At 40.4% G+C, this 22910-nt stretch overlaps 1 protein-coding gene across 3 annotated transcripts in view; it reads right to left on the reverse strand.

Moving 5' to 3' along the window:
- Positions 1–22910, reverse strand: part of LOC138672955 (septin-5-like) — a 160582-nt gene that overhangs the window by 45401 nt on the left and 92271 nt on the right. For 2 of the 3 annotated variants that reach the window (XM_069761410.1, XM_069761409.1), the window contains exons 2-3: positions 1389–2213; positions 252–345 (exon numbers count right to left, since the gene is read on the reverse strand). In XM_069761410.1, coding sequence (XP_069617511.1) covers positions 252–345; positions 1389–2213 — 919 coding nt within the window. The remainder of the gene's footprint in view (positions 1–251; positions 346–1388; positions 2214–22910) is intronic. The other variant, XM_069761412.1, reaches the window with a different exon arrangement.

Here is a 22910-nt window from a genome sequence, read left to right on the forward strand (position 1 = left end):
ATTGACACACTCCACAAGGAGGGAAATCAAGGTCCCAGAGTCTGGATGAATAGAATGCTCTGTTTGTAATGATTCTATATAATATATGAGTTTCACTTTTTGCATTGAAGAACTGAAATAAATGAACTTTTTGATGATATTCTAATTTTGTGAGAAGCACCTGTATATATTAATAAAGACAACTGTGTAACATTTTAAATTTATCTTATAATATCTGCATACAAATCTTAAAACATCATTTTTCTCATTACCTGCAACCATAAGAGTGAATTCAAAGCCTTTCTTCACATACTTCCGATGAACCTGGTTGGGGAGAGTAGCAAATCCAACGTATTCTCTCTCCTCCTACATGTAGGAATGACAAGCTGGTGACTAGAACATATGCATAGTAAAACTAGTGTTTTGTGTAAAGGCAAACAAAGCCCAAAAGCTGTGACCAGCAAAAAGGCATCAGAAATACCTGTAAACTTGTATTCTGCTGAAAATGCCAGGAAGAACCAATACAGGTAAATTTATCCCCTATTCTACTTAATTTGATTCCCCTTGTAAACAGAATAAATAAAGGATACAATGAGTATATTATTGAATTGCTGGATATTCCATCTTACTAATATATGTATAAAAATAGTTAAAGGAGTTTTTCTCACTGTGCCTCAGTCTCAATCAAGAAAATGTGACTGCGCTGCAATACCAGGTATAGTCACTGTATGGTGCTTTGTTTGGTAACAATGAAGAGGACATAACATTTGTTTCTGCCAGCTGAATGGCTGACATTCCAGGAGTCAGACACCCATAGTTCTGATATTGATAGCCTATCCTAATTATAGGTCATCAATGTTGGATATCTCAGGTGAACATTGCATCTTCTATATATATAATTGTCTAAGGGTTTTTCCGTCTGTCTGTCTTTCTGTCTGTCTGTCTTTCTGTCTGTCTGTCTGTCCTGGAAATCCCGCCTCTCTGATTGGTCGAGGCCTGCCAGGCCTCGATCAATCAGAGACCGGCACAGCATCGACGTAGAAATCCCGCGTCTCTGATTGGTCGAGGCCGCCAGGCCTCGACCAATCAGCAATGGGCACAGCGACGATGATGTCATAATGGTTGCCATGGCGACAATGATGTCATAAAGGTTGCCTCGACCAATCAGCGACGGGCACAGTCTGCCGCGAATTCTGGAATTGTCATTGTCCATATACTACGGGGACATGCATATTCTAGAATACCCGATGCGTTAGAATCGGGCCACAATCTAGTAGCCTATAAACCTCCTTATGCCAACATTCTCCACAAAAATAAATTTTATCCCTTAGATCTATTTTGGAATCACATGAAACCCCTTTAATACAAAAAAACTCAACAATAAACACATTACGACTGAATATTTATACCTCGCTGGAGTCATAAGGGTCCAGTTTTCCCCATGGGCTTTTAGGCCTAGAGGGACTTGGAGGTGGCACCAATGGTGGACATCCCCAACCTGAAGGCAAGACAGGAAGGGTCTGGCTTGTGTCATCTTCATCATCATTGTTCTCCTTAATATGCCTGATGGAAAACAGTTCAGGCTCTAGATGGGACTGCATGGCATCATTGCATAAATGCTCTACAATCGGATCTCTGTAATATTTCTGCTGATCTGTTTTGTGCGTCTCAGTTTCTTGTTTCCACCAAAGTCTTTCCCCTGAATCTTCTATGTGTAGTTTCACATCTAGCTGCTCATGGCATAATCTATTTTCTGGTAGGCTATCCCTGCGTTGCCACGCTTCTTCTTGTTGCTCTCTTCGTAGTGTTTCTTCCTGATATTGTCTATGGAGTCTTTCCTCTTCCTCACGTTGCTGCTCCCTGCGGAGCTTTTCATCTCCTTCACTCCGCTCTCTGCGAAGCTTTTCTTCCCGATGCTCTCTGCGGAGCCTCTCTTCTTCTTCTTCTTGATGCTGTTTAACAAGGGACTCTTCTTTGTGATCTCTGAACAAATGCTCCTCTTTATGCTTCTGTCTAAAATGCTGGTCTTCCTCTTGTGCGTTGGTCAGCTGGGGTCTTTCCTTCTCCTTTTGGAACCTTACCTCTTCTTGCTCTCTTTGAGTAGTAATTTGTTGCTGTGGTAAATAGCATTGATCTCTTTGCTCTTGTGCTCTCTTGTTACTTTCTCTAGGAATTGTATGAATTACCTCATTCAGTTCCTCTTCATGTGAGTCATTACGCAGAAAAGTTCGGATCTGGTAGGCGGACATGAAAAACAATAGGAAAAATGTAAATGTTAAATTCCATAGAAACACAAGCCCCAATTATAAATAAATAATGAAATAATACATTCAATAAAGAACACAGACACCTAAGTATGCATGAAATAGGCTGCACAGTTTATTAATGGGATAACCCAAGAATAAATATGAATAAATATAAATCAATCTTTAATAAAATAATAAAATTTAGAAACCATTGCGACAAAAATAAAAAATGGTGATGGGAGAGTGGGCGCTGACCTTTTTCTTTCTTCGAGACTGGCACAGAACCCACTCAGCACTAGGTATTTAAGGATATATTCTTCCCAACAATTTTCAATGGACCAATCGAAGAACAGCTGACAAATAACATCTTCTCTGCTATCAAGAGTTAAAAACAGGACCTGCTCGTGTCGGTGCACAGTTGACTTATCCAAACCACCAATTAGATGCCATCTTAAAATCTGCCCTGATACCATTACAACCATGTAATCCCCTTAGGTTAAAATTACCTCAAGAAAAACTAACTGCAAAAAAAACAGAGAAAGAACAAAAAATGGGGAACGTAGGAGAGCAAGCATCATGAAATACTACAAAGGCAATAGCCATCAAATAAACCATAAGTGATAACATGTATCCCCCTAGGCTAAACACCAAAGGGGGACCTTGTCATGGTAACTTAAGCCCCAATCATAAATAAATAATAAAATAATACATTAAATCAAGAACACATACAACAAAGTATGGATGAAATGGACCACAATCTTTATTACCGAGGTAACCCAATAATAAATAGCACATGAATAAATATAAATCAAATTAAATATCCAAACCATGAATCAAGCAATAACCAAGTCCAGCCCACAAGCCAAGTCACTAAAGAGACATGACCATCCCAAAACATTGCATTCATCTCTCAATGATATTTTGTAAACCCATATTAAAAATATCAGTGACCACCCCTGACAAGTTGGCTGAGTCAGATCTATAGAAACCACTTGAAAATCCTTCCAAATCCACATGCCTGTAGTAAAATCCACCTAAAGAAGGAATGAATTTCTCTACAAATCAGGTGATCCTCTTTCTTATGCCTTCCAAAAACCAGAATTCTTTATTAAACCCGGACAGATGTGGCACAATTTCAGTAAACACTAAAAAAAAAGTGTTGGGCAAGATACATTTTATTAAAGCGATATCATTTCTGATTTCCCACAAAAATTTAAGGGTGTTAACCTTCCCTGAGTCATTGCCACCAAAATGTAAAATCAGAACATCTGGATCGGGCCACAACATAACGAGTTTCTCAATCTCAAGAACCACTCTCTTCCTCTTCCAGAACTCTTACTTCATGCCAGAGAACTGAAAATTGATTCCGAAGTAAATTCTCAGAATACATTCCCTGCATTACGCTCTGCGCTGCCCCAAAAATATAAGAGTGGCTCAAAATAAAGACAACAAAATGCTTACAAAGAAGAGATGAGATAAAGAGCTAAAATATGCAAGGCGGATATACAGTACTAAATATGTTTGACTCTAATCTACCAATTCTCATAGTCATGCTATAATCTAAACACTTTGGTAGCTGCCCCAATCCTAAAAGAATGAGTAGTACCTCGGCAATTAACCAAATATAGCAAAACTAAACACTTCTTCAAAACCAAACTTGGGCTGAAAACTTGGGCTGAAAGGTGGCAGATGAGGTTTAACAATGATAAATGTAAGGTTATACACATGGGAAGAAGGAATCAATATCACCATTACACACTGAATGGGAAACCACTGGGTAAATCTGACAGGGAGAAGGACTTGGGGATCCTAGTTAATGATAAACTTACCTGGAGCAGCCAGTGCCAGGCAGCAGCTGCCAAGGCAAACAGGATCATGGGGTGCATTAAAAGAGGTCTGGATACACATGATGAGAGCATTATACTGCCTCTGTACAAATCCCTAGTTAGACCGCACATGGAGTACTGTGTCCAGTTTTGGGCACCGGTGCTCAGGAAGGATATAATGGAACTAGAGAGAGTACAAAGGAGGGCAACAAAATTAATAAAGGGGATGGGAGAACTACAATACCCAGATAGATTAGCGAAATTAGGATTATTTAGTCTAGAAAAAAGACGACTGAGGGGCGATCTAATAACCATGTATAAGTATATAAGGGGACAATACAAATATCTTGCTGAGGATCTGTTTATACCAAGGAAGGTGACGGGCACAAGGGGGCATTCTTTGCATCTGGAGGAGAGAAGGTTTTTCCACCAACATAGAAGAGGATTCTTTACTGTTAGGGCAGTGAGAATCTGGAATTGCTTGCCTGAGGAGGTGGTGATGGCGAACTCAGTCGAGGGGTTCAAGAGAGGCCTGGATGTCTTCCTGGAGCAGAACAATATTGTATCATACAATTATTAGGTTCTGTAGAAGGACGTAGATCTGGGGATTTATTATGATGGAATATAGGCTGAACTGGATGGACAAATGTCTTTTTTCGGCCTTACTAACTATGTTACTATGTTACTATGTTAACAGCAAACCATCTTAATGCAACAACAAATCATGACCATCTGTAGGTCTTAATCTCAGCCATTCTTTTATATTAGCTACTTGGCATAAAACAGAACCCAATAAACTGTTTAAGATTATCAAACTTCCTCTACCTAATTGGTCCATCTTTGACTTTTTAAAATAAATTAAAGCATTAGAATCGTTGCACTGAATATCGGGAAAGGATAAATCTGACTCTCAGAAATTGCTTCCTTCTATTAACTCACAAACCCTATATGCAACAAAAAGTGCTAGAACAAAAGCAGTTCTAAAAAGAACTACTTAGAAAACGTTGAAACAATCCTGAGGTAATATTTCCCATAACACACTAAGCTATTAGCGAATGCGAGAACAGGTTGTATTTTGTAGTAGACAGGAAGAAAAAGATTTTTCCACCATCAGGAGCAAAACAGTAACAATGCAGTTAAATGACGAATCTGCATAACTAATCACATGCTAAATAGTTGCAAAACAAATTTATGCATGAGATAGCAAAAATGATAGTCTGTAAAATGATGGTAGTAGCAGTAGTGGGTGGTGAGATATGGAGCCTGAAAGTCAGAAGTTCAAAACGTTGTTACATTTTTTGCTCGTTGGTGTACCAGACTTGACTGTGGAGGAATGGGGAGAGGTGGAAGATACGTTTTGTTCCTCAGTGGTGAGTGCTGGGGAGTCGACTATTTCATCCAGAAAACGTTTATAAACAGAGTTTACTACACTTCGGAAAGGCTGAAAAGGTTTGAGATGGCTCTGGATGATTTGTGTTTTCATTGTCAAGCGGTGGTGGCCTCCTTTCTGCACTCAATTTGGTCGTGTCCATAAACTGATCTATTCTGGTCTGTGCTACTTCTGTTTATTCATAAACACTTTCAATTCCGTAGGGTGTTGTCCCCTAAAGTGTGCCTGAAAGTTATTATAGATGAGCTTATTGATGGGTCCTACGATAGACTATTATTTAGATTTCTGTTTTTCTGTGCTAGAAAATAATTATAATGGCATGGAAATCCACAGAAGTCCCCTGTATGCTCCACTAGTTGCAACTATATTATTATATTATTCCATTATATAAAGTCATTTATACAAATAGGAGATGTGGTTATAAGTTTGATAAGGTAAGGGGACGGTAATTAACATAGTAACATAGTTAGTAAGGCCGGAAAAAGACATTTGTCCATCCAGTTCAGCCTATATATTCCGTCAGAATAAATCCCCAGATCTACGTCCTTCTAAAGATCCTAATAACTGTAAGATACAATATTGTTACGCTCCAAGACAATATCTATATCTTTCTCAGTCCTCATTCAAACGTCAGTGATTTTTTACTTATGCAAAATGAGTCATCAGTGTTTGTCATCAGTGTTTGGTCAGTGTCAGTTTTTACCATCAGTGATTTTCACACAGGAACAAAACAATAAATTTCAAAAGCTTCTACTATATATTGCAATGGTAATCACAGACAGCACACGGATTACACATTGTTGCCATCCATGTGATTTTTATGGATCCATAGACTTGTATGGATAATTTTGATCCATCACTCCAATTAAAAACGGACATATCTCTGTGATTTTTTAGCACACTCAGTCCGCAAAATAATATAGACATGTGAACAGCTCAATACACTTTAATAGTACGTGTTCAATCTCTGAGAAAAGGGCATCTAACAGATAAGTGAAAAACGGATGTCTGCAATCCTGTAAATCCCCTATACATAACAGGCTTTGTTCCTCAATTTTTATAAGGCTCTATTCACTCTTTCTATGGCTTACATAAAAAAAAATCATGAAGTCCCAGTTTCACGATACTAAAATTGAAAATGTTGCCGGACAGTTCTTACTGACATATGTTTTGTATGTCTATCATCCAATGGCAAGAATAATGCTGCTTTTTATTGTTCATTCACCTTCAGGTTTAATATTACTTAAAATGAAATCTGCAGTGGTTTTTGTATTTTCCATTTGACATTTTTTCCAGGCCATATTAACTCCATCACTGTCTGCAATGTAAATTAACGTCATGGTTGGGAAGGGGTTCACAACCGATGACGTAAATGTACATCATAGGAACCTCCGGTCACCATGTCTTCGGATAAGGTGATTGAGGCAAGGTGCCTGCTATGTCTGACAGCAAGCCACCTGTACTCGGTGCCGGGGCGTTTCGTGTTCCCCCCAACTACAATCACTTTGATTGGCTGTTTAATTCTGAACAGCCAATCACAGCGATGTCAATGTTTTTGCATATTAGATTGAAACACTGAAGTCCAGCTATGATCGGTGCTATAACATCACCGATTATAGCTTGGTGCTAGAAGACCGCAACCCCAGTGCTGATTGGTACGATTGGATGATAACGTTCTGAGCATTAGAGCTGTCTGATCACTCAGTGACTGCTCTACCTCATTCCAGTTTAGACACATGTGCAGAGCAGTTACTATGTCATTCTGCTGCGGATCTGTGGAGCCTTGAGGTGCCACAGGCAATTTTAGCCTGTGCCACCACTTCTGCTGACTGAAGAATAGAAGATCAAGACCTTCCTGACCTGTTCCTGTCCCCTGCTTTTTTAAATCCTCCAAATCTCACTTTCCCCCTACCTCCCTCTCCTTAACCCCTTCCCCGCCTGAAGGGGGTTCTGCCGCCGAGCGCTGATTAATAATTGATGACTAATTAGTACTTGATTGCTCAATTGTTGGAAGTTTTTTCTTTTCCATCACCTCTGTGTGTGCGTCCTGCAGCCTCCGAGTACTGATGACTGACGTACATCACTGATCAGCATCCCGTCTCACTTTTGGAGAGTTTTTTTCCCTGTCGATTTTTTCTCCACCTCCCTTTGCACCACCTCCGTGAGTGTGTCCTGCAGCTACTAAGCCGCTGATCAGTGACAAACACTGATTGGCATCTATGCTCGCTTCTGGTTTAGGACTTTTTTTTTTCCTTTTTCATCCTCCCCACACTTGCACCACCTCTGTGCATGCATCCTGCAGCCACTGATCAGTGATGCAAATCACTGATTGGCATCAGTGCTCGGTTTTTGACATGACTTTTTTTTCCTGTCCATATTTTCTCCTCCACCCCTTTGCACAACCTCTGTGTGAGCGTTCTACAGCCATTGAATGCTGATCAGACGCACATCACTGATCGTCATTCTTTCTCACTTTTGGGTTAGGAATTTTCTTTTCCCCATTGTGCCACCTCACTGTGTGTGTCCTGCAGCCTTTCAACACTAATCAGTGACACACATCACCAAGGCTACGTTCACATTAGCGTTACGCTAATGTGCGTCGCTGTTGCGTCGGCGACGCAGCGGCGACGCGCCCCTATGTTTAACATAGGGGACGCGTGCGTTTTTTTGTTTGCGTTTTTCGACATGTGCGTCGTTTTCGACGCTAGCGTCGGACGCACGAAAATGCAACAAGTTCATTTTTCGTGCGTCCGATTTTCGTCAAAAAACGACGCACGCATCGCAAAACGCGTTTTTGCGCGCGTTTTTGGTTCGTCGCGCGTTGCGTCGCCGTTGCGTCGCCGACGCGCAACGCTAATGTGAACGTAGCCTAACTGGTATCCATTTTTTTTCTTAATTAAAAAAATCAAATAAAAGGAATAATTTACATTAGTTGATAGGCCTAGATTAGGAACAGTAAAAATATACTGTAGTAGCTAGAATAAAATAATTTAGATTAGTTGATAGATTACAGACAATGTAATCCACAGTAAAAAATATACTGTAGTATTTTGCTTCTACTACAGTATTTTTTACTAAAATATAATCACAATTAGCATCAGATAGTTGTGGGCACTAGGTAATTGCTTCTACTGACATCGGTTTAGTAATTGCAGTTTCAGAATTTTAGTGGAAAATTCTTGTAGTTCTTATACTACAGTTTTTCTACTGCAAAGAACTACGGTAAGCGTAATTTAGTTGTAGTCGCTCAGCAATTTTTTTTTTACTGATGTGCGTCTAGTAATTGTAGTTTCAGAATTTTAGTGGTATCACCATGTGCAAGCTAGACCAGCACATTTCTTCAGCTTTATGAGGGAGCAATCAAGGCCCTAATATTTGGAAGTCAGGAAGGGGAAGGCCCCAGTACATCTTGAATTGAAGGTTCCATTATAGTACCAGGGCAACATTTCCCAGGTGAGATCTCCCAATCTGGAAAGAAAGGAAGGTGCAAAGTGTGTTACAGAAGGGGGATAAGAAAGGACACAATTTTTCAGTGTGACACTTGCCCCTACAAACCTGGACTGTGCATAAAAGTATGCTTCAAACTGTACCACTCATCATTGGATTACTAAATTTATTTCTCAATTTACTCTAGTTTATTACACGACTTGATGTACTCTGCACAGCTTACATATTCCAACCTGATGCATTCTCGAAAAAATATATCCTTGGGTGTATATTTAGCAACAAATTCACAGAGAAAACCCCAGTACTAAATGACTAAAATATTACCTTTTATTAATTAAATTTAAAATATCATAATTAGTGCACTACATAAACCATCACCATAACAACAGCATCCAATAGGAAAGGCCAAGGTGGTGCCTAACCCTGCACTTCACTATATGCACCCTACCTATCAGCGGAGGTCGGCACCCTATTACCTATGGCCCCTCTGCTCACCGTTGACTGTCCCTACTACCCCTATTAGGCCCTTATGGGGTGGGATAGATACTTATTCATATATACAATGTGCCGACTGTCATGATTAGAAATTGACCCTCAAGGATATAGTGGCAATGTGGGACTGTCCCTATCTTGTCCCTGCCTGTCAGCGGAGGTTGACACCCTATTAACAAATCACGCGTGATTGGCACCCCCCGCTCCTCGACGGCTGATACCCTACTATATCCCTTGTTAGGTAGATAAAAAATGATAAAATGGCCTAGGCATTATATCAAGAGGGGATCTGCCCTGAGGTGCTGAGGATCAGATTATGTGAAACCAATCATCTATGGATAAGCTAAGTAGTCCTGTGGCATATATATTTTTTACTACTGATGAGCCTCATATACTTTATGTAAAAACAAAAAAAAAATACACATATTTGGTATTCCCGCGTTTGGAACAACCCGACCATTAAAGCTGTCACACTAGCTAACCCCTTCAGTGCACATAGTAAAAAAAGCAAAAAATGAGCAAGAAACTTTGCTTTATTCTCATACCACTGAAAAAAGTGGAATAAAACATGTTCAAAAAGTCAAATGGAAATAAAAATGGTACCAATGAAAACGACATCTTGTCCCACAAAAACCAAGCTGCAATACAGCTCCATCAGTGGAAAAATAAAAAAGTTATAGCTTTCAGAATAAAGCAATGTAAAAACAATTCTTTTTTCTAGAAAATAGTTTAACCCCTTAAGGACTGGGGTATTTCTGTTTTTACGTTTCCATTTTTTGCTCCACTTCTTCCCACGGCTATAACTTTTTTATTTTTACGTAAATATGGCCATGTAAGGGCTTGTTTTTTGTAGGATGAGTTCTACTTTTGAATGGTACCATTGATTTTACCATATTGTGTACTAGAAAATGGGAATAAAATTCCAAATGCGGTGAAATTGCAAAAAAAGTGCAATTCCCCAATTGTTTTTTTGATTTTTTTTTACCATGTTCACTAAATACTAAAACTGATCTGCCATTATGATTCTCCAGGTCATTACAAGTTCACAGACACCAAACATGTTTAGGTTATTTTTTATTTAAGTGGTGGAAAAAAATTCCAAAGTTTGTAAAAAAAAGTTGACATTTTCCGAGGCCCGTAGCGTCTCCATTTTTTGGGATCTGGGGCCGGGTCAGGGCTTATTTTTTGTGCGCTGATCTGACGTTTTTATAGATACTATTTTGCTGTACATATGATCTTTTGATCGCCCGTTATTGCATTTTATTGCAATGCTGCAGTGACCAAAAAAAACGTAATTCTGGAGTTTCAATTTTTTTTTATTGCTACGCCATTTACCGATTGGATAATTTTTTTACATATTGATAGATCAGGCGATACCCAATATGTGTACATTTGATTTTTTTGTTGTTTTATTTTGAATGGGGCAAAAGGGGGGTGATTTGAACTGTAATATATTTTTATTTTTTTAACATTTCAAAATCATTTTTTTTTGCTTTTTACTTGCTTCAATAGATCCCATGGGAGACTAGAAGCTGCGCTCATCCGATCATTTGTGCTACATAGAGCAGGGCTGCAGCAGATATGTAGCAGATATGCTGACTTGCCATGAGCATGGACCGCTGGGCGGCGCTCATAGCTATCCGGCTATGACAACCACAGGGGTCTCCTGCTGACCCCGGGTTGTCATGCCAACCCATTGGCGACCCGCGGTCGTGTAACATGGGCGCCGATGGGAGGAAGTAATTACGTGATTCCTGCGTGTGCATGTTAAATGCCGATGTCAGAGTTTGACAGCAGCATTTAACATGTTAACAGCCGCGGGTAGATCGTGATTCCACTCACGGCTGTTAGGGGCACATGACAGCTGATCAGATCAGCTGTCATGTGCCGGAAAAGGTTCAGGCTCATCGCCGGAGCTCGCACCAAACAAGGGGAGGCGTCATTGGATGTTAAGGGGTAAAAAGCACCAAAACATTAAAAAACTGTATAAATGTGGTATTGCTGTAATCGAACTGACGCGAAGAATAAAGCTGCCTCATCAATTTTACCACAATTGGAACAGCAATCCCCCCCCAAAAAAAAACAATTATGGAAAAGCTGTTTTTTTGTTCATTCTGCCTCCCAAAAATCTGAATAGAAAGTGATCAAAAAATGTCATGTGCCCAAAAACAGTACCAATAAAATAATCAACTCATCCTGCAAAAAACAAGCCCTCACATTTCATGTCTCTGTCATATGCAACAATTCTAGCCATCTAAATATGTCGTTGCAAAAATGTGTGTCTTTTAAAGTGTGACAGCAGCCAAACATAAAAATACTATATACATCTGGTATCACTGTAATCACACTGACCCGAAGAATAAAATTGTCCAATCACTTATACTGCAAGAGGAACAGCGTAAAAAATAAGTAAAACCAATTCTTCACCTGCTGTTGATTTGTTCATTCTGCCTCCCAAAGATCGCAGCAAAGCTCGGCTGACATTTATCCTGTGCTCTGAGCTCATACTGGGGTTTCTGTGTAAATCTCTGAAATACATGATTAAGACGGAACCCCCGATGTAAGATTCACTATAATGAGGCAGATGAAGTCACTGTGGACGCCGCCTGAGCTGTGATCTGGCGGTATCCGTCTTTTTAGGCGTGCAGAAAAGCAAGGTCCACCACAGTTTTGCGCACCTCTGAAAAGAAGGACAATGCTGAACAGAGGCCAGATGGAGTCCAGAGTAACTCTGCTGCCTCATTATAGTGAGTCGCTCCCTTGGGGGTTTAATCTGTATCACGTCACTCAAGAGATTTAGATGGAAACCCCAAAGTAAGTGTTCAGCATATAACGCATGATAAACGTGATCCAAAATTTTATATAAAATGTTCACAAAAAAACCTTCATCTCAATCCACAAAAGAAGCAAGTCCCCACTCAGGTCTGTCATCCGTTAATGGAAATATAGGGGTCTTCCATGTTACTGGTAGTACAAAGGCTCTGTAAAAGTGCTATGGCTCTTCGCTCCCCAAAAGAAATCCAACGAATTCTGCGCTCCAAAATCCAAGTGACCCCTCCCTCCTGAGCCCCAAGGTTTGCTTAAACCACATGTTTGGCATTTCTGTAGGGATGAAAGCCCACCTAACTTACGGGTGCATTTCTCCAGAAGCATGAGCTGGACATAATGTACTAGTCACTACAATGTCCTGGTCTCCTGGTCACTGCAGTGGCAGTTTGCATTTTTCACTCAGTAAAATTCATTGCTGCTTGTTTCTGGAAAACACTTATGGAGTCAAAATGTTCACTACACCTACCTGTAGATAAATTCCCAGAGGGGTGTCATTTCCAAAAATAGTAATATTTAATTTACTCACCCCATACTTATACATTTGCGAATCGCCTGAGGGTTAAAAAATACTCACTATTCCCCTTGATGAATTCCTTGAATGAGTTGAAGTTTACAAAATGCGATCACTTGTGTGAGTTTCTGCTGTTTTGGCATGTCAGGGGCTCTTGAAATGTGACATGGTAACCACACCCCATTTCAGCCAAAATAGAGCTCATTCCCTTAAACAGCCCTGCCATGCACCCAAGCAGTCATTTTTCACCAAATATGGGGTATCAGTGTAGTCAGGAAAAATTGCACACCAAATTTTGGCATCCAATTTCTTGTGTTACCCTTGTGAAAATAAAAATATGGGGCTAAAACAACATTTTTGTGGGAAAAATATTATTTTTTTATTTTTACCTCAACATTTTAAAATTCTGTGAAGCACCTGAGGGTTCAATGTGCTCACCACATATCTAGATAAATTCTTTGAGGGATCTAAATTCCAAAGTGGGGTCATTTGTGGGGGGTTTCCACTGTTTAAACACCTCAGAGGCTCTCCAAATGCGACATTGCGTCAGCTATCAATTCCAGACGATTTTGTATTCCAAAAGTCAAACACACCTCCTTCCCTTCTGAGCCCTGCCATGAGTTTTCCTCTACATATGTGGTATTAGCGTACTCAGGAGAAATTGCACAACAAATTTTCCAGTGCTTTTTTCATGCTATCCTTGTGAAAATAACAACTTTGTTGACTTCAATAACATTTTTGTGGGAAAAATATGTTTTTAATTTTCACTGCTGAACATTTAAAAATTCTGTAAAGCCCCTGAGGGTTCCAGGTGCTCATGACACATCTAGATAAATTCCTTGAGGGGTCTAATTTACAAAATGGGATCATTTGTGTTTTTTTTTTTCACTGTTTATGCACATCAGGGGCTCTCCAAATGTGACATGGCATCTGCTATTGATTCCAGGCAATTTTCGCATTCCAAAAGTCAAAGGGTGCTCCTTTCCTTCTGACTTCTGCCATGCTCCCAAACAGTAGTTTTCCACCACAGAAGGGGTATTTGCGTACTCAGGAGAAATTGCACAACACATTTTATGGTGCATTTGCTCCTGTTACCCTTGTGAAAATGAAAAATTTGGGGCTAAAGTAACATTTTTGTGGGAAAAAGTTAAAAGTTCATTTTTTCTTTCCACATTTCATTAATTCCTGTGAAACAACTGAAGGGTTAATATACTTCTTGAATTGATCTTAAGCACCTTGAGGGTTTTTAGAATGGTGTCACTTTTGGGTATGTTCTGTCATATAGGCCCCTCAAAGTCACTTCAAATATGATGTGGCCCATAAGAAAATGGTTTTGTTAAGGAAAAATTAGAAATTACTGATCAACTTTTAACCCGTCTAACTTCCTAACAAAAAAAAAATTACGCTTCAAAAATTGTGCTGATGTAAAGTAGACATGTGGTAAATGTTATTTATGAACTATTTTGTGTGATATAACTCTCTGGTTTAAGGGCATAAAAATTAAATTTTGAAAATGGCGAAATTTTCCACATTTTCACAAAATTTCTGATATTTTCAGAAATAAACGCAAGATATATTGAACAAATTTTACCACGATCATGAAATACAATATGTCACAAAAAAGTCTCAGAATAACTGGGATATGTTGAAGCATTCCAGAGTTATTTCCTCATAAAGTGAGTGACACTGGTCAGAATTGAAAAAAATTGGCCCTGTAAGGAAGGCAAATAAAAGGCGCTGAAGTGAAAGGGTTAATTCCTGTGAAGCACCTGAAGAGTTAATAAACTTCTCGAATGTGGTTTTGAGCACCTTCAAGGGTGCAGTTTTTAAAATGGTGTCAACTTGGGTATTTTCTGTCATATAGACCCCTCAAAGTCACTTCATATATGATGTGGTCCCTAAAAAAAATTAGCATAGAAATTTTATTGGAAAAATGTTCTACATATTTTCAAAAGTTGTTAAGTTCTGAAGCAATTTGACTGTAGTGCTTCCTAACAAAGAAATTAAGTTCCAAACATGATGCAGATGTAAAGCAGACATATGGGTAATGTTATTTATTAATTATTTTGTACAGCTGGTTTAAGGATATAAAAACTGAAACTTTACAAATTGCAGGATGTTCTCCAAAATTTCAATATTTTCATTAATAAACACAAACAATATTGAACTAAAAATATCACTAACATAAAGTACAATGTGTCACTAACAAATGTTCTCAGAATCACTGGGATAAGTTGAAGCATTCCAGAGTTATTAGCACATAAAGTGACACTGGTCAGAATTATAAAATTTGGTCTGGTCAGGAAGGTAAAAACTGGCTGGATGGTGAAGGGGTTAAATTGATGAACCTTAAGGCCTGGATCACACATGCGAGAAACATGTCCGAGTCTCGCATGGTAATACTCGGCACTGCCACCGTCTCTCTGGAGTGGAGCATGCGGCTGCATGTATTGCTATGCGGCCGCACTCTCCGCTCCTGAGTGACGGCGGCAATGCCGGGTATTACCATGCGAGACTCGGACGTATTTCTCGCATGTGTGATCCCGGCCTATTACTGTGTACTGTATCAGTATACTATACATTTGGACAGACAGTGATCAATATATTCAGTGGTAATTACATCAGCAATGATCTTCACATTTATAGATTTTCCTCCCTTAAAACAAATATTACATTAATATTACATTAATGTGGTTTCTGCACACACAGCTAAACACAAACAGCTGAGCGCGTACTTCACACTAACATATCAGTAATGATCTGCCTACATACCACATAAATATAGAAACATGTAAAATCATAAAGAAAAATATTTATTTTTCAAAAAGTGTGTCAAAACTGTTAAATACTTTAAGTTACCAATAAGCGGACCAGAAATGATAGTGTATGCATTCACAATTAATTTACATTCATTATAGAATTCTCCACTGTAAAACAATTACGCTGGTCATACACATATTATGCACTTTTTATCTGTAGAGCATTGACAGATTAAGGGCAGTCCCACGCGTCCAGATAATTCCGGCACCGGTAAAAATCGGTACCGGAATTATCCGTGTCCGTGTGCCCCTGCGTTTATGTGGCACACGTACGGCACACGTGTGCCGCCCGTGTGCCCACTGGGTACCACACGGAGCGTGCAGGAGACAGCGCTAAAGTTTAGCGCTGTCCCCTGCATCGTGCTGAAACCGCAATTCATATCTTCTGTGCAGCAGCGTTTGCTGCAGAGAAGATATGAATAATCCTTTTTTTTTTTTAGTTTGTCGTGTATAAAATAAAGGTCCATGTCCCCACCCCCTGTCCCCACCCCCTGTCCCCCCCCCCGCTGTTCTGAAAATACTCACCCAGCTCCCTCGTTGGCTGTCGCTGCTTCCTCTCCTGGCCGCACCTTCTACTGTATGCGGTCACGTGGGGCCGCTCATTTACAGTAATGAATATGCGGCTCCACCCCTATGGGAGGTGGAGCCGCATATTCATGACTGTAATTGTTAAATATTAATTATTCTTATTTTTATTCTGTACTGAGCACATTGCTTCTTGCTGACACTATCAAAAGCTATTTCTGTGTATGTAGCTCAGAGTATAAGTTAACTCCATATACAGGGAACACGTGATTTGTGTTGAACATATATAAACGTCTCTTAGGAGGGTGTGAGGGGCTTTTTGTCACGTGGGACGGTCACCTCCCTTCCTTCACCATCATTCTCAATGGACATGGGACAAGACACGAGGAACAACAGCTGTTAGCTACTCCATGCCATGATGACCTTCAAACTCCACACAGACAGATGACTTTACCATTCAGGACTTTGGGAAAGATGAGTAACAAGAAAAGCGCTGATATCTACACATGGACAATCTATTTTTATGTTTTCTATAATTTGGTTTTTCTGTGGACTAGTCAATAAACCACTATACTTTCTTCAGAAAATCATGACATTTTTCTTTTAAGAATAACGCACCTGGTTAAGTCTTGATTAGATATTTTTGCTCAATAACGATTTTTAACAGTAATCGGCGGCGTTTTATTTCTGATTGTTTTTCTCACTTCAATATATGCATTTTATGCTAACAATGATTTTTGTAACTGAACTTTAAAAAAATTTGGCGCCGTTTGGCAGCTCTTTGTTTCCTTGCACATTGTTGGCTGCAAAATGACTCGAAGGGGTTGTCTCATCTTGTTAAATAGGTCAAATGAAAAATTGCTTGTGAATACAAGCAACTTTTCAATTGACCTTTTTTTTTAGAAGTCATCTTAGTTCTCAGCGCTCAAAAATTGAGGGATTTTTAATCCTAGCATTTACTTCCCATTGCCAAGGTTACCAGACACCGTGGTTTTTTTTGCTTTAGGCTGGGTTTGGATTGCTGTATTTTTGATCAGTGTGCTGTCAGTGTGCCTGTGGACAGTAATGATTTTTCACGCAGAACATTGGTCAATGCAAAAGTGTGCATTAGTGTGATGTAGCCAAACTAGAGCATGTCATCATGAGCCTCCTGTGCTCATCTGCTTTGCACACGAGCATGCAAAGCTGTACATGGAGTCAATCTCATCTGCAATTTTCAGACATGACTAGTAGAGATGAGCGGTGATCGAGTTGAGCTGTTCGCCAATCTCAAATTCGAGCAGTTTTGGGCGGTGTTCGAGACGTTCGACGAACCAGAACAATTTGCTTAAAATTCGGCTGTTCGAGTTTCTGTTCGATAACTGTTCGTTCAGCAAAAGCTTCGCTTGATTTGCACATTAAAACTGTTTATCATTGTTAATAGACTGTTTCAGTGTATAGTGGGCGGGGGATAGATCTGTGCTGAAATAACTCCGATCTCCATTTTTTTTTCTTTCCCGCATTTACAGTGGGGCGGTCCAGTCTCTCAGCCTATCAGCAGTGTGCACACACCATTTCCTCACTGCTGCAGCTTAGTGTTAGACGGCACCGCTGCTGCTGTGGGCGCTATACAGACTAAGGCCGGCCTCGCACTCAGCATTGAAAAATACGGTCCCGTATTTTACGGCCGTAATACGCCTCAAAATTAGAAATACGGTGATCCGTAAGAACTACGTAGGCAAAGTGTGGTCACGTATTTTGCGCATGTAATGTTGCGTATGTAATCCGTATGCCCACCGTAATGCGTATTTTTCACGCAACCTGACAAAATGGACATTTAACGGTTTTGGCGGCTGAAATTGATTTAAATTACCCTCATCAACCCTATTTAAGGCCTCTACAACAGGTGGCTCACTCCCATATGGTCATTTTGTGCTTTGTCAACTGTTGGAGTGTTGTGGTAACATTTGTACCATGTCTGACAACCTGCAGTTCACCCCAACGCAGCAGGTTTTGTTCAACTGGCTATTGTCTCGTCGGTTTGGGCACCCATACCTTGTGATTGTGGATCCGCGAAGGAGGAGCAGAAGAATGTGGGTGCATCCTCTTCTGACTAAATGCCTCACTAAAGGCCATTTTCATCGGCTATATACAGCTCTGCGGGAACATCCTGAAAAGTTTTATCTCTACTGTCGCATGACAATCCAAACATTTGACAGATTGTTGGAGATATTACGCCCAGGAATAACATTTCAGGACACAAGGCTGCGCAAAGCTATCTCCGCTGAGGAGCATCTTCTCCTCACGTTACGGTATGTATTCTACATCCTCACATACTGTATGTTGATGATCTTTTTTTTTTTACCTTTTTTTGTTTTTAATCTTTTTTTTCCCGGAATATGTGTACATTATGTCCCAAGCAGATTTGACAAAGTGACGTAACTGTTATAGTTAAGCCCTCTTAATGACATTTTTCCCTTTCCAGCGTTAATCTAGTATCAGACAAATGCAAATATGATTGTGCTTATTCATGTTTTATGTTCACTCTTGAAACAGACCTGATATTTTTTTTATTTTTCACTTACAGATTTCTGTCCACTGGATTGTCCTTTGCGGGTCTCCACCTTGAATTTTTGATTGGCCGGTCCACCATTTCTGGCATTGTGCGGTTAAGCTGTCGCCAATTATGGGATAGACTTAAGGACCTTGTGATGCTTGAGCCAAAACAGGCTGATTGGCTCAAAATAGCCCATGGTTTCCAGGTCAATTTTGACTTCCCAAACTGCATTGGAGCGGTGGATGGGAAACATATTAGGGTACGTAAGCCGCCGAACTCTGGCTCCCAATTCTACAACTATAAGCAGTTTTTCTCTGTAGTTCTGTTAGCTGTAGTTGACAGTAACTACAGGTTTATAATTGTAGACATTGGGGCCTATGGCCGAACTGGAGACTCTAGGGTCTTCAATTCGTCTATAATGGGTCGGCGGCTACGTGATAACCATTTAGACCTCCCACCACCACAACAACTCCCAGGCTCCACTGCAGAAGCACTGCCTTTTTTTTGGTTGGAGATGAGGCCTTCCAACTCACCAGACACGTCATGAGGCCTTATCCCCGGCGCAACCCGGACCACCGTCGGAGGATATTTAATTTGCGCCTTTCTAGGGCGCGCAGACTGGTGGAATGCGCCTTTGGTATTCTGGTGGCCAAATGGCGTGTCCTACAGACTGCCATACAGCTCAGTGAGGCTACAGTAAATGAAGTAATCAAAGCATCAGTAATTTTGCACAACTGTACCCGCATACATGATTGCTTCTCAGATGGTAATGATGAACACATGTTGCGTAGTGTAATTAGGCCAACACCACATGGCCCTCCTCCGCGCCGTCCCCTTTCTGGCATAAAAGTTAGGGATGTATTGACCAATTATTTTGTTTCTCCTCAGGGTTCTACTCCCTGGCAAGATTATGGGCCTAGTAGTAATTTCTGCTACTCAGCAGAGTACCCCACCCATGAAGCAAGCTACACCGCCTTCTTTCTTTCTCAATCTAACTCCTCAGCTCTGGGGTGTCCACTCTCCCTCCAGCTCTCTCCTTCTCACAGGTGGACTACCGCGTGTTTTCACACTGTGGCGAATCTTTTGGGCCAAGGCATAAGAAGTCATTAAGGTAATGGATAATATGTGCCGCCTTACAAACGTCCATGATTACACATTCAAGGAAGCAACTAAATGCCTCAAATAGTGAGCAGGACATGGAGCACCCCATGGGCAAACAGCAATCTATGTAGTATGCTCCTTCCTAGAAGCAGCCCAATGGGAGGACACTATTCGGAGGCACAGGTAGTACTCGGAACACCCCCTCAATGTCTGTTTTGGCCACTAGGGTGCCCCTTACCAACTTCTTGACCCACCTGATTGCCTCATCAAAGGAGGTACAGTACATAGTACTGTACTTGGTTCCGCGTCGATGTTGTCGTTTACTGACCTGCCCCTTGGATATGACAAATGGTGGATTAGTCTGAATGTATTGGGTTCATTTTTTGGCACAACTCCCAACGGGGGTACCACTATGTCTTCTAAGGAAAGTGTTCTGAATGGACCCACCGCCATTCTATCTAAAGATATTTTATTTTTTTTTGTCAAGACGTCTGGGTGTTGGTAGAGTGAGTTTAGATTTTTACTCCAGCCTTTCTTGATTTTAGAAGGGCATGACATGCCTATATCTGTGTCTCCTCCTCCTTTTACTCCTCCACCTCTTTTCTTTTTGCATGACTATATATAGTTGTGATTTTTCCATGTTTGTTGTGTCTTCTGAGCAGTTTGTTAGCTTTTGGACACCTTTTAAGGTGTTTTCTATGTGTTTTCCATGTGTTTGTGTTTGCCCGCCATTGGTTTCAATGGAGTTCGACGGTGTTCGTCGAACGATCGACGAACAGTTCGGCGAACACCTCCCTGTTCGATGAACCGAACCGATCCCGAACACTAATGACTAGCTCTAGGTTTAATGCAGAAGTTCGAAACCAGCCTTCAAGGGTACATGTAACGTGAAAAAACGCTATTAACCTGTACATATTGGGTCAATCTGTAGTTTAATAGTGTTCTGAATCTGCTGGGCGCCCATAGTTAGAGCTTGCTGCCAGGAGGAAATTAATGTTCGAGTTTCAGTCATAGGGGTGGCGCCGGCTGGATTTAGTCACCGCTCAGTGTATAGAGAGCAGTGGCTGTAACCATAGCCCCAGCACTGACTGCCGGCCATAATGCTGAGCCGCAGTCAGTCATTGTCGGGGGCATGGTGACAACCATCACTCTCTATACACAGAGCGAAGACTGAACTCCCGCTGGTGCCACCCCCCTTCAGAAAGCTGTTAGTCAGCAGTTTAACCACATATCTGCAGGGTAATAGAGTTTTTTCATGTGTCAGGTTCCCTTTAAGCTGAAAGAATCAGAAGTCATCTCCAAGTGCTTTTTCCATGCTGCAGAGGCAAAGTCCCAACTTTTATAAAAGAGAGGAATGAAACACAACAGAATTTCTGCACAAAAAATACACTTCTATGTGGAGACTTAAAAAAAAACATGAAAAAAAGCCATTGCATTCTTAAGTTCAGAATTGAAGCGTTTCTGTACCCTAAAAAAACAGTAAAAACACTTTTTGGGATCTGCACTAAAAATTCCTCAAATAAGGGGGAAAGAAATCAAAAGATTAATCAAAAACACAATAAAAAAGATTGTTATTGAGTAGAATGGTGCAGACACTTATAGACAATGTGCAGAGAAAAAGCAGCAGAAAAGGCGCAACATTTACTACCCACAGCTATCCTCAGGAAGCTGAATGTCAATCAGCATGAAATTGTCAATCACACCCTGTCAACAGAGCAGGATGGAAGAGAAGCAGCAGCTCCGTCAATGTAACTTCAACAGAAGTCATAGAGTTGCCGGAAAGGAGTAGTCTGTGACTGCTTTGAATTGGAAGAAAAAGGACTAGGAGACAGAAAGGAGCGCAATAGGGTTTTATCTGATGATAATGGGAGAATATTAATGTGAGACTACTCACCTGATGTGGTTGCAAATCTCAACCTGAGATAGGCAAGTAAAACAACTGCTGCAGGACACCGGTCAGGAATGTGCCCAGGATAAATGGAAAGTAGGAAGGAGGTGTCTTCAACTGCGCTGCTGATAAGGACTGAGTTGCAGGATAAAATCAACAGATTTTATTAAAAGGTTTACAGGTCAATGCATTTCAAGGACACCCGCGACCTCATCAAGACATAAACCTATGTTCTCTTTGGGGTTAAGGTCAGTCGAGTTTGCTGGTCAATCAAGCACGGTGATGCTGTTGTTTTTAAACCAGGTATTGGTACTTTTGGCAGTGTGGACAGGTGTCAAGTCCTGCTGGAGAATTACATTTCCATCTCCAAAAAGCTTCTCAGCAGATGGAAGCATGAAGTGCTCTAAAATTTCCTGGTAGCTGACTTTGGTCTTGATAAAATACAGTGGACCTATTCTAGCAGATGACATGGCTCCCCAAACCATCACTGTGGAAACTTCACACTAGACCTCAAGCAGCTTGGATTGTGTGCCTATCCACTCTTCCTCCAGACTCTGGGACCTTGATTTCCAAATGAAATGCAAAATTTACTTTCCTTGTGTAGTGTGTCAATGACTGCATTCTGGACATCTGTCAAGTCAGCAGTCTTCCCCATGATTGTGGAGCTACTGAAACAGACTATGGGACCTTTTAAAATGCTTAGGAAGCCTTTGCAGGTGTTTTTCTTGAGAAAATTACTTTTGGGTTTTCATTGGCTTTAAGCCATAATCATCAACATTAACAGAAATAAACACTTGAAATAGATCGCTCTTTGTAATGACTCTATATAATAAAGCTCAGGCAAAAATTAAGCGACCACCACATCAAAACCCTGTCATGTGCAGCCCAATCTCCAGACCTGAACCCCATTGAAAACCTCTGGAATGTTATCAAGAGGATGATGGATAGTCACAAACTATCAAACAGAGAAGAACTGCTTACATTTTTGCGCCAGGAACAGTGTGAAAGCCTGGTGGAAAGCATGCCAAGATGCATGAAAGCTGTGATTAAAAATCATGGTTATTCCCAAAATATTGAATTCTGAACTCTTCCTGAGTTAGAACATTAGTATTGTTATTTCTAAATGATTAGAAATGAACTTGTTTTCTTTGCATTATTTGAGGTCTGATAGCACTGTTTTTTAAAAAATTTTGACCAAAAAAAATACAAAATGTATTGATTGGAAATTCGGAGACAAAGAGGAAAATCTGACAAACTGAACATTTTGCAGTGGTCTATTAATTTTTGCCAGAGCTGTATATGAGTTTCACTCTTGAATATG

The sequence above is a fragment of the Ranitomeya imitator genome, chromosome 3 (assembly GCF_032444005.1).
Source record: "Ranitomeya imitator isolate aRanImi1 chromosome 3, aRanImi1.pri, whole genome shotgun sequence".
Taxonomy (NCBI): domain Eukaryota; kingdom Metazoa; phylum Chordata; class Amphibia; order Anura; family Dendrobatidae; genus Ranitomeya; species Ranitomeya imitator.